Consider the following 13,225-nt stretch of genomic DNA (forward strand, 5'->3'; position numbering starts at 1 on the left):
GACCAGAGAGGAAAGAGGACAGCATATACTGCTGAACAGCCATACGAGAATGGTGCTTTCCTTTCCTGGACAGCTTCCATTTGCTCTGACACACAGAAAGAACCCTCTTTCAAGACCCTCAATTCTCTCTAGCCCCAGAACCTTATCTAGCTACCTTGATCTTTCCCTCCACGGGTCCCAGGGCCTCACATGTCAGTGGCACCCCACTTTCTGCCACTGTCAACTAAAATAGCTTGTCTGGAGAAGTCCAGGTACCTGTCCAAGACTAACAGTCCTTCTTTTCTTCTGACTGTGTCCCGGAGGCTCTTTCTTTCGATCACCCAACAGCTTGAAGGACAAAAGCATCCTCTCTTTGGATGGCTCACAGTTCAGCACCACAACCTTCACCACCTAGTGAGAAACCACACTGGCCTGGCTAACTCTTCCCTGCAGGCCAGTCAGGCCCCGGAGAGAGCTGCCCTCCACGAGCACTGCAGAGGGAGATGCACCTAGACCTGGGATCAGATCAGAAGGCAGCGGAAAGCAATGTACTGAAAGATAGCAGAATCCCCCTATGTCAGCCTTTTGCATGAAAGGAAAACATGAGTAAGTTTTTGGTACAACCCCAAGCTTTCAAAACTTATTTTTCCTAGATAGACCCAGACTCACTAGTTTTACGGCACTGCCACCTTGTGGTGACAATGACCTGAGAACAACTTCTGATGTGAGGAACACGAGCATGTTTGTTGTAGGTAAAGACTAATTCATTTCTTCCAGGTTGTGGGGCTGAGGTCCCCTAGTGTGCCAGCTTCTGCTGAACCCCCTTGAGAGTTTCTCTTGGTTCTGTTCCACATCTCTCCACCTCGCTGGCTCAAACCCACTGCCCTATATGCGCGGTGCTTATCCCTTAAAAAGTAGTCTCCCACTACTCTGTCAAATCCATGTTCATGGGGTCACCAAGGACATGGGTCTGTCCCAGGAAAGGGTTACCTGGCCAGCATAAAAGACCCTCTCTGGGTCAGGGACATACTCGGCACTGAGCTCATGCTTAGGCACCAGTCCCTGCACATCATTGTAGAACTTCACAATGCAGCCATAGTCCTTGACCCTGAGGATGAAGCCATGTGTCTGCAGACCAGGCTTGGCATCGGCATAGCAGGTAATGGCAGGCAGATTAGACTCAATTAGGGTTTTCTTCAGGGTCATCATCAGCTTTTTGGCTTCAGGATCACAAAGCAAAACCTAGGGGAAGGATAACGGTTGTCATCAAGTTACCCATTATCAAGAAAGCCACTGGACTGGTCTCTGCGACCTCTGAACCCAAAGGCCAGGGTCCATCCCTAAGAATCTATCTCTTTCCCTCTGAGAATAATCTCAGCCGTAGATCCTCCCTGTTCCCTGCTGGATGACAATCTGGGGAGTAGTCACCCATTTCAAAAGTACTTCTTCCTGTACGTTCATTCCCTCCTGGGCCTGCATCAACACTCACCATGTCCCTGCACCTCCACAGAGTCCTGTGTCAGTTACTTCACCACTGCCTCAGCTCCTCCCAGACCATGTGCATCTCGTGTAATAGAATGAACAACCGAGCCAATTTACCACCTCGGTACTATTGCATATTAGCTATTAACTAAGACTGAGGGCGCCTGGGTGGCTCAGTTGGTTAAGCGTCTGCCTTCGGCTCAGGTTATGATCCCAGGGTCCTGGGATGGAGGCCCACATCGGGCTCCCTGCTCGGCAAGGAGCCTGCTCCTCCCCCTCCCTCTGCTTCTCCCCCTGCTCATGCTCTATCTCTGTGTCTCGAATAAATCAAAAAAAAAAAAAAAAATACATTTTAACTAAGATTGAGAGATCCAACCATCTCTCATCCCTCAGGTCATCTCCTTGAGGGCAGAGAAATTCCTTTATTTTTAACTTCCTGACTCCAGTACTATAAAATTTTGCACCAATGGGTGAGATCAGTATCTTTCTTGACTCAATAATAAAATAAAATGAAAAGAAGAAAATCTAACATTGTGAGTGCCTGCACACACCAGGCCTTGTATTAAGCACTGTGTATCACATTTAATCTTCACAACTCTGTGAAGCTTCTCTTGGGATTCAAAACTTTGTTATAAACCACTCAAGTTTTGGCAGCTTAGTCTTATATTTCTGTGCCTGACACAGCCCTTGCTCCTCTTTAAATCCTTTCCAGTTCAAGGACCACCTCTGCCAGAAATCTAGAAGACATTATTGTCATATAGACCTGAATGTGAAAACTGGTTCTGCCATGTATTAGCTGTGTGACTTTGGGCAAGCTGTGTGACTTCACTTTCCTAAGCTTTAATTTCCCCACCTGCAAAATGAGGGTAACAGTACTTACTTTATGGGGTCGTTTTAAGGATTAAATGACATAATGCATGTCATGGGCCTAGGATAGCAACTGGCACAAAATACATGTTACACGGTGGTCGCTACTGATACCACCAATGATTCTTGCTGGCCCAGCCCACCGTCACCTCCCCTTTGAGATATGACCATAGCATAGAGCCTGCACTAAACTATGTGACAAAAGGTCACACACTGGCCTGCTCTCTTCATGTATGAATATTTTAACTCTCAATTATATCACACAACTCTCAAGGGCAGAGACCCAGTTTTCTCTTCTCAATGCCAGACACATACCATAGATGTTATATGGTCATTCTATGGAAAAAGGCAGAAACTTCAGCTGAGAAGCACTGCTCTCTTCCCATCTGGCTTAAACCCCAACGAGACCCTTCCGGAGGCTCACCCGGCACTTGACCTCATTCCCAATGTGGTACTTCTTCTCTGGATTCTTCATCAGGATGTCGGCCAGGTGCATGGGAGGTATCAAGCCCTTGATTTGCTCGCCCACCTTCACCAGCATCCCGTATGGCTTTATGGTCAGCACTGTGCCCTAGGGAATCCCAAGAAAAGATGCCATCATACCTCAAGAATGGCTTTTTTCCTCCACCTCTTACAACAAAGCAGGTCACATCTCTCTTTTGAAGCCCAGTTTCCCAGGCTAACTGCCTGTTATTCCAGATGTCATGGGGTAAAGCACACACCCCACACTGATGTGAATGCAGTCTGGTTTGTTTACGGGAAACTGCACATCTTTTTGTGGAAGCATGTTCTTTCTATCTACCTCACAAGCACGTTCTCTGAAGGTGACTCTGTCTCCTAAGGAACAAACTCTACATATAAAGGAGATCTGCTCAACTGGAGCTAAATGGTTGGACACGAAAGGCAACTGTAAGTGACCTCTTACTAACATCCCAGGAGTTCAATTATCATAGAACTAACTTTTGCCCAAATCTAATAAACACCATCAAATCCCAGGATTTACAAACTACTGACTCTGTGTATTTGGGTGAGGCTATTAAGACCTTATCTTGCAATTAATTACGTTACCCAAGAGAAGAAAAAGAAACTCCCGTTAAGAGGCAGAGGTAAGGAACGTGACTTTAAATGTGTTCAGTGAGAACTAATGAGCGGCCAGTTAACTAGCGAACTAAAGAATGTCTGAAGGTGAAAGAGTATCTAATTATATGCTTGAGTCTTACCTTTACCAATGCCCCAGGTTTGATGTCATGATATCTAAGGTACTGAGCTTCAATAATGGACCTAGAACAAAAAGCAAATACAAGATTAAATAAGCCAGAGCAGAGGCTACCTAAAATTCAGGGCTCCCAAAATCATGCTGGCAAGAAAGAAAACCCTCACCGAGTCAGGCCAGGAGAAACTGTGACCATGCATCCCTAGAGAAGCACACTTCTATAGTCCCACATGTGTCAATAACAGACTTACGTCCTCAGAGAGAGCAAGGCCAGCTCATCCATTTGGCTGTAATCGATGATTCTACACTTGTGAGTGTTCCCCGGCTTGAAGGCCTCAGCATTGAAGACGTTCTTAGAATCGGAGAGATGGCTGAGCTACAAAATACCAAGTGATTAAGGGCAAGCCAGACACAGTAAATCTGAGGCAATCAGACATGAAAGCACACTGACACATTTATCACCTACCATAAAAACACTACTAATCGCCTGTTAAAAAATTCCTCTAACTAAAACATTGCTCTTTACAGTCATAGAATATAAGGTCAGAGAAAGTCTAGATCATGGGTCTGTAAACTATAGCTCATGAGTCAGTGCCTATTTTTGCAAATAAAAGTTTTTACTAGAACACAGCCATACCCCTTCATTTACGTACAGTCTATGGCCGCTTTCTGACTACAACAACAGAGCTGAGTAGTTAGGTCAGAGATCGTATGGCCCGCAAACCTGAAATATTTACTATGTGGCCCTTTAAAACCCTTTGCCAAGCTCTGGTGTAGATCTTAATTCATTCTTGTACCTACCATCGACCAGGGATCAAAGTAAGTCAAATTAATCCTAAAGAATTCTAATAGAACAGATAGACATTGGTCTAACCCCTCTGCAGAGTCTGCCACACTTGGGGATATTCAAAAATAGGAAACTAATACAAGGGATGTAAAAAACAGAAAAGGACCCATGTGTCCCCAAAGTCCTTCTAGTGATAAGATCCTGATGAAACAAAGAGCGCCTCCTCACCCGGGCATAGGCCAGCGCCCCATCCTTCAACCTGAAGGTGGCCCCGGCCTTGCTGAAAAAGCTCTGGACAGGAACCTCATCCAGCACAGCTCCCAGGTGCTGGCAAGAGAGCCGAGTGAGTGAGCGCCCTGGCTGCAGGAAGATGGGACGCAGGCTCAGCCGCACAGCCCTGGTCCGAGGATGGACAGAGAGAACACAGGCCCTTACCTAGACAAGGGAAAGAGAATCATGAGCAGGAGGAGGCACACAGAAGATAAGGCCCTCAGAGCTGACTTTCGGAGGTCAAGACTCCACATGTGCTGCCCAGGTTATGGATGTAAGTAGTAATATCAGCTTGTGCAATCAAGCAGCATGTGGAAAATTCAAACAAAATGCCCCAGAGGAACTGTGTCCGACTAAAACAATGCTTACTCAAGGCCAGGAAAACATACCAGGGTCCCCTCAACACCATGAGGCTAATAACGCATACACAACAGAAGCCACGTACCGGCATCACTAGATCAGAGGCCCATCTGAAACACACCAGAAACAGCCTGCCCTGATCACAAGGTTACAGCAGGTAAAACATCTGCACTTTGTACACAAATACGATTGTATCACTTCTCGGCTTTTTGGCTAAGATCAAGTGTAGTACACAAATATGATTGTAAGGAGAAAAAGTTACTAGAAAAAAGTTCACCAAACAGTTAATATTATCACTAAGTGCTGGGAAAGCTTGTTTAGCTAAAAAACATGTCTCTATAGACTCCAATAGAATATATTACTGTTAAAAACAAAAAAAAGAAAAGAAAAAAATCATTTTAGGATTCCTTTTAAAACTCTGAATAACATATATTGGGACTTTCTTCTCAAATATTCACGATCACTGCAGAAAACTTGGGTATTTAGATAAGTGTAGAAAAATCAGCCAGAGTCCATCATTATTAACACTTGACTGTGTATAGTGTTCCAATATTTTAACCAGGTGTACCATTAAAAAAAATTTTAGGGCCGCCTTGGTGGCTCAATCAGCTAAGCATGTGCCTTCAGCTCGGGTCATGATCTCAGGGTCCTGGGACTGAGCCCTGCATCGGGCTCCTGCTCAGCGGGGAGTCTGCTTCTCCCTCTCCCTCTGCCCTCCCCTGCTCATGCACACACACATGCTCTCTCTCTCCCTAATGAATAAATAAAATCTTTAAAAATTTTTTTAAAAATAAAAATAATTTTTCAGAGCACCTAGGTGTCTCAGTTGGTTGAGTGTCCGACTCTTCATTTCGGCTAAGGTCATTTTAGAGTCATAAGATAAAGAGTCCCGCATTGGGCTCCACACTCAGCGCAGAGCCTGCTTGAGATTCTCTCTCTCCCTCTCCGTCTGCCCCTCCCCCAGCTTCATGCTCACACATGCACACATTCCCTCTCTCTCTCTCTCTAAAATACATAAGTAAAATCTTTATTTTAAAATAAATTTTTTTCAAAGTTGGACCTACTCTACCCATAGCACTTTTTTTTTTTTTTTTTTTTTTTTAGAGAGATAGCGAGAGCAGGAACACAAGCAGGGGGAGTGGGAGAGGGAGAAGCAGGCTTCCCGTGGAGCAGGGAGCCCGATGTGGGGCTCGATGTGGGGCTCGATCCCAGAACCCTGGGATCATGACCTGAGCCGAAGGCAGACGCTTAACGACTGAGCCACCCAGGTGTCCCCCCCATAGCACTTTTAAACCATATTTTTCTAATTAAACATATATTTTGTTCTTTTACATTACATATTCTTCTTAAACACCTTAAATGATAACAGCAAAAGATTCACTACCCACCCCCCCAAAACCAAACTATATAAAAGAATTACAAACTACAAGTTACCTTCTTTTTCACAGATTCCCTTCTCTAATCTCAGTGCACAGAAGTAACCACCGTGGCTTCCTGTGATCCTTCCAAAACACATTTCATTCCCCTCACTGCCTCTAACACCTGTACACACGCAGCCCTAGGATCTACTCATAGCTAGCTGCAATACTGGACAGCTGTTTGGGACACAACGGAATCAAGAAAAATTTCTTACTGTTTGATTTGAGAAATATGTTCCAGCTTTCTTGGGATCCAGGTGCATTAAGTCGACCAGGCCAGTGAAGACTGAGAGGAAGTTTAGTGTAAGGCCAACTGGAGTCACCTAGAAATAAACGGAACAAGAAGGAACCAAGAATGTGAGACACGGTTCATACGAAACCCTCACTGCCACATCTCCCCCAGCTGTGTATCTCTCCTCCCCCAACTGTGTATCTCTCCTCCCCCAACTGTGCATCTCTCCTCCCCCCCCATTAAGTGGCAGGACAACTCCCAGTAGCTCACCTCCCTTCTGGCCTGAGAGGCATCAATCCTGCCACCCTTGAGGTTTCCCAATTCATTTACACAAGGATCCTTGGGGAACTGCCAGCCTGACAACCTGGACAAATTACTGCTAACTTGATGATCTGCCCAGACTAAGAAGGCAAAACCCTAATCCTGGCAAAAGGGAGATGCTGACCATGCTGATTCGCCCTACAGAGCCCCCCAAAAGCTAAGGAATGAGAGGCGAGAAGCACCTCAAAAGAGAGCAATGAGGCAGATGACTGAATTCAGGGAATCAGAATTAAACCCCCAGGTCCTCTCCTCAAACTATAGGGTCTACGCCTCTCCTGCCTCCACAGAAAATGAGAGTTATTCTCTAGGAAACCTGTATGAGACTCAAAAGACAGGGAGAGTGCAAACCCTGAAAATGTAGGTTAAGAAAAATTCTAAATATCATATAGATATAGATATGAAGACATCCAAGCCCTCTCTCACCTAGCTCTCAGGCAGCCAGGATTATACCCTCCTGAGGAGAGATTAATAGATCCCTTCTAGAGAAGACTTATAATGATGACATTTGGAGCTGCTCAAAGTCCGCTAGCTCCTGATCCTGACAGTGAAGTCAGCCAGTCAACAAGCCCCACCCAACCAGGCACACAAAGTTTTTTAGCACCTCACTCATAAAATGGCAGTCAAAACAAAAATTCAATAGAGTACAAAGTTAAAATTGAGAGACTCTCCCAGAAGGTAGGATATAGACAAATACATGCACATACCCAAACAAAGGTGAGATGAAAAAATAAGAAAATTAGAAAACTGAAACATTAAGTCCAACATCAGCTGGAGTTCAAGAGAAAAAAGAGGAAATTATATTTAAAAAATAAAAAAGTCCAATAAGGGGCTAGTATCCATAATATATAAAGAAATCTTACAATTTAACAATAAAAGGACAACCTAATTTTAAAATGGACAAAGGACTTTTGAATAGGTATTTCTCCAAAGAAGATATACAAATGGTCCTAACACAACCGGCACATGAAAAGATGCTCAATATTGCTAATCATTAGAGAAATGTAAATCAAAATCACAAGGAGATACCACTTCACACCCACTAGGATGGCTATAATAAAGAGCGTAGTAACAGCTGTGTGTGAAAATGGGAAGAAACCAGAACCCTTAATTGCTGGTGGGAATGTAAAGCGGTGCCGCCACTTAGGCTGTTCCCCTAAAAAGTCAGTTACCATATGACCAGCAATTGCGTTCCTAAGTATATGCCCAAGAGAAATAACAACTTACATCCACACAGGAACTTACACACCAATTTCATAGCAGCATTACTCATAATAGCCCAGAGTGGAAACAACCCAAATGTCCACTAACTGATGAATGGAGAAACAAAATGTGTCATCTCCACAATATGGAACAGTATTCAGCCATAAAAAGGAATGAATCCCATGCTATATCATGCTACAACATGGATGAACCTTGAAAACATGCTAAGTGAAAGAAGCCAGAAACAAAAGGCCACATATTGTATGATTCCATTTATATGAAATATCCAGAATCAACAAATCTAGAGACAAAAAGTACACCCAGGGGAGTAAGAGAGGGAGAGATGGAAAGTGACCACCAATGTGTACAGGATTTCTTTCTGGGGTGATGAAAATGTTCTGGAATCAAACAGCGGCACACCTTTGTGAATACACTAAAAAATCACTGAGTTATACATTTTTTAAGGAGTGAATCTTCCTATATGTGAATTACATGTCAATTTGAAAATAGAAAAAAACCCAATAATATAAGAGGTTTTCTCAGAATTGAAAGATCTGCATTTCTGGATTGTAGGACAAATACATGGAGAAAGATCCACACCAAAACACATCATCATGAAATCTTAAAAGGAATAACAATAATCTTTTTTTTTTTTTAAAGATTTTATTTATTTGTCAGAGACAGAGAGAGCATGCACAAGCAGGGGGGAACAGCAGGTAGAGGGAGAAGCAGGCTCCCTGCCGAGCAAGGAGCCTGATGCGTCCTGGGATCATGATCTGAGCTGAAGGCAGATGCCCAACTGACTGAGCCACCCAGGCGTCCCAAAAATAAAATTCTTGAACTCTTTTTTTTTTTTAATTAAGACCTTTATTATTAGGTGCTTGCCGTTTGTTGATTTTTTTGAAAAAAATCAAGTTGTAAACTTTTATTACAAATTAAAAATGAGGTTCTTAAAAATCAAATTCTTGAACTCTTCTAAGGGGCGCCTGGATGGCTCAGTCGACTGAGCATCTGACTCTTGCTTTTAGCTCAGGTCATGATCTTGGGGTTGTAGGACTGAGCCCCAAGTTGGGCTTTGCACTCAGTGGGGAGTCTGCAGGAGATTCTCTCTTTCTCCCTCTCCCTTTGCACCTCCCCCTGCTTGCACTCTCTCTCTCTAAAATAAATAAATAAATCTTAAAAAAAAAAATTCTTGAACTCTTCCAAAAAGAAGAAACATATATAAGAAAGAGAAACCAAAGGAGCACCAGACTTTTTAAGAACAGTAGAGGCCAGATAACAGCTCTTCAAGATTCTCAGTTATTTTTGACAAAGAATTCCAATCTTAGCTTTCCTACCAATCACATGTGAGTGTAGAATAAAGATATTTTCAGACATACTAGGTGTGCAGAAAAGAGGTAACAAAGCAAGACCCAGAATATGATCCTTAGAAAAGCCTGCTGACAAGGTTGGCCATTGGCTGGTGGCTGAAAATTTAGATTTTAGGAGGGTTCCCACAACTCTCAGAACCAAATGGCTCTCAGCTGAACTGTTTGTGTCAACAATATGGAATCTGGAATTTTGGTACATGTCAGGAGGAGGGTACCTACATGACCAGCCCCAGTAAAAACCCTCAGGCACTGAGTCTCTCATGAGCTTCCCAAATCGACAGTTCTACCCTTGTGACTCCACTGGGAGCAAGGACTCTTGGAAAGTTGTGCTCCAAGTGCTTTTTCCCTTTGCTGATTTTGCTTTGCTTCCTTGCACTGTAATAAGCCATAGTCACGAGTGTCACTATATGCTGAGTCCTCTGAGAGCTTCTAGCGCCACCAGCAAAACTGGGAGTGGTCCTGGGGATCCCCAACACCCTAGGTCAGGAAATAAACCTCCTGTGTACCTTACCAAGGATGGTTCTGGAGAATGTGCCACACTAAAATGAGTAAACCAAAAAAGGGGAATATGTGGAATCAAAGACGACTCCAATATAGGAGAAAGAGGGGAAGGTCCAGGATGACAGAGAAAGGAAGTCCTAGGATATTAGCTCTACAGGAGTCCTACCAGAGCAACCAGTCTAGACGGGAGGAGGATAAGAGGAAAAAGGGCTCTAGGTGGTTAAAAAAAAAGTAACTAAGGTTTAAACACCTTTATGGAAAATTGTGGTATGAAGAAAATAACTACAAGATGTATTAAGCGGGACGCCTGGGTGGCTCAGTTGGTTAAGTGTCTGCCTTCGGCTTGGGTCATGATCCCAGGGTCCTGGGATTGAGCCCCATGTCAGGCTCCCTGTTCTACAGGGAGAGCCTGCTTCTCCCTCTCCCTCTGCCTGCTGCTCCCCTGCTTGTGCTCTGTCAAATAAATAAATAAAATCTTAAAAAAAAAAAAAAAGATGTATTAAGAAATAGTCATAGGCAGGAAGAGAATTTGGTAAATGACAAAAACGAAAGTGTCTGAGTGCCTCAGTCAGTTAAACAACTGCCTTTGGCTCAGATCATGATCTCGGGGTCCTGGGATAGAGCCCCACATTGGGCTCCCTGCTTCTCTGGGAGTCTGTTTCTCCTTCTCCCTCCCCCCTGCTCATGCTCTCTCTCAAATAAATAAATAAAATCTTTAAAAAAAAAAAGCTGTTTATCAGCTCCAAGGATAAAGCTATTTGAGAAACAATCATAGTACATTACCTAGCTCAGCAGTAAATAATATTTATGTAACCATAATAATTTAAACTAATAATAGTAATAACCATAATAATTTAAATAACGATTTAACAAAAAATTTAATATACCTCTGTTAGGAGCGTGGAGGAAGGAAAGGGAAAATTAAGAAAGCCAAATATTCATCTACTATGATAAGAAGTTAACACTCAATGCCTAAAATCGATAAACCAAGAGATACCAGCAAAAGCTTATTGCTTAGAAATACAGAGGTAAATTTCCAAAGATGTAAGAGTTAAAGATGGAGTTAGAAGAGATGAGATAGTTCTTTGTTATAAAAGTCTTTTAATGCTATTTGACTTTCTCGGGGTGCCTGGCTGGCGCAGTGGGTTAAGCACCCGACTCTTGATTTCAGCTCAGGTTGTGATCTCAGGGCCCTAGGATCGAGCTCTGCATTGGCTCTGCACTCAGCATGGAGTCTGCTTGAGATTCTCTTCTCCCTCTATCCCTCCCCACTCTCTAAAATAAATAAAATCTTTTAAAAAAGAAAAAACTATTTGACCTTTTCAATCAGCACTGTCCAAAAGAAACATAATCCATATGTAACTATGTAATTAAGCTCTCTAGCAGTCATTTTAAAAACTACAAAGAAAGAAATGAAAATTATTTTAATAACAGTTTAACCCAATACATCCAAAATATTATCATTTCAACATATGGCAATGGCTACATTTCAAGTGTGTAATAAGCCACAAGAGACCAATGTCTACCCTATCGGGCAGCACAAGTTTAGACTGTGCACATGTACCACTTCAGCAGAAATTATCTCTGTTTTAGAAAATAGTAATGACAGGGCGCCTGGGTGGTTCAGATGGCTAAGCATCTGCCTTCGGCTCAGGTCATGATTTCAGGGTCCTGGGATTGAGTCCCGCATCAGTCTCCTTGCTTAGCAGGGAGCCTGCTTCTCCCTCTACCTGCCACTCCCCCTGTTTGTACTCGCCCTCTCTTTCTCTCTCTCTGACAAATAAATAAATAAATAAAATCTTTAAAAAAGAAAATAGTAATGACAATGAATGGCTTACCTTCTGTACCTGGGCTTTGACCACCAGTCCTGGTAGCAAGTTATTAAGGGTCCAGTTTTGCTCCTCAGTAGCAACGGCAGTAGAAACATCAGAATGACCAATAGACAGACCAACAACTCCTCCGTTGCCTTTCACCTCTTCAATGATGCAGTTCAGGTACTGACCCACCTTCAGTGCAGCACCTGCAAGCCCCAGCCCCAGCCCCCAAAAGGAAAAATACCTTCATGAGAAGGGCTCTTAACTTGGGCTCAAGCAATACCTGAAAAGATCCATGGTCTACCTGCCCAGTTACCATGTAATACCCATGTTCCCAATCTCTTAGGGACCAACTACAAGAGGGGAATAAAGTGACCCTGACAGATCTGGAATCAACAGCGTTTAAAAATATGAAAATCTCAACAAGGCAGGAAGAGTGCTGCAGGGGCCCTAGGGGCCCAAATTTCAGTGGAATGTTCTAGGTGAGAAAAAGTGAAACTGGTCCATTGGATCTTAGATCCTGTTACTCACTGGTCCTTCACACATATTCCCTTTTCTATCAGCTAGGATTAACGCTGATTTTGGCAAAGCCAAAGAGCCCTTGGGGTCACCATTCTGTCATTTTACTCACCAAATGGTATTTACACATAATGCCTCACTACCATGCACTGGCCCCTCTTCTTCCTCTCACCTTTGTTCTTCTGTCGGATATACTCCTGGGCTTTCTGCAGTGGCAGAAAGGCTCTGGCCTCACAAACACCAATGTCCACTAGGTAGCCATGGTCTTCCAGGCTGGACACAGTGCCTGTGAGCAGCTGGAGGAAGTGAAAGCATTCTGAAGTTCAAAAGTCAGAGTTCAAAAGTTCAAAGGTAATGGGTCACACAACAAAAATCCACTACCAAACATGAATGTTCCCACCATCAATCTTGACACATCATCCCACAATCCTCCCCCAAGCCCACCCCCAACAACTTTGGTCCCACTCAAGGATAGAAAAGGGAAAGACATCAACTTTAATTCTCCTAGGCCTTAAGGGATCTTATGGTTTCCAGACAGTGAGAAGTGTTATACACAGTTGAATGGAATGAAAAAGAGGGGTTTCTCCCCTGGAGAATTTTCAAAAGATAGGAAAGACTATTGTTACACAAAGAGGAGTAAACCAGATTGCCCTGCAAGGTCACTCCCAGAGCCATGACTAATCCAGAACTACTCTTTTAGCTGTCACCATGTCTTTTCTAAGCGCCTCCAGGACTTCAAAAACAGGAAAAAAAAATCTTGCTAACCTCCTTTACATTTCATGGGAAGCAGTGTGAAATTCAAATCTGGCTCTTACCATTTGGTCCTTTGCAAGTCATAAACCTTTCTGAGTCCATTTTCCCAAATGTATAAGAGGAATATCTATCTACCTCA

At 43.3% G+C, this 13,225-nt stretch overlaps 1 protein-coding gene across 2 annotated transcripts in view; it reads right to left on the reverse strand.

Moving 5' to 3' along the window:
• PDCD11 (programmed cell death 11) overlaps positions 1-13,225 on the reverse strand; it is a 45,768-nt gene that overhangs the window by 24,830 nt on the left and 7,713 nt on the right. For both annotated transcript variants that reach the window (XM_081822796.1, XM_081822795.1), the window contains exons 6-14: positions 12,506-12,629; positions 11,839-12,020; positions 6,592-6,699; positions 4,557-4,763; positions 3,793-3,917; positions 3,549-3,609; positions 2,753-2,899; positions 970-1,221; positions 256-390 (exon numbers count right to left, since the gene is read on the reverse strand). In XM_081822796.1, coding sequence (XP_081678922.1) covers positions 256-390; positions 970-1,221; positions 2,753-2,899; positions 3,549-3,609; positions 3,793-3,917; positions 4,557-4,763; positions 6,592-6,699; positions 11,839-12,020; positions 12,506-12,629 — 1,341 coding nt within the window. The remainder of the gene's footprint in view (positions 1-255; positions 391-969; positions 1,222-2,752; positions 2,900-3,548; positions 3,610-3,792; positions 3,918-4,556; positions 4,764-6,591; positions 6,700-11,838; positions 12,021-12,505; positions 12,630-13,225) is intronic.

Source organism: Leptonychotes weddellii, chromosome 6 (assembly GCF_054177405.1).
Source record: "Leptonychotes weddellii isolate Sample4059 chromosome 6, ASM5417740v2, whole genome shotgun sequence".
Lineage (NCBI taxonomy): Eukaryota > Metazoa > Chordata > Mammalia > Carnivora > Phocidae > Leptonychotes > Leptonychotes weddellii.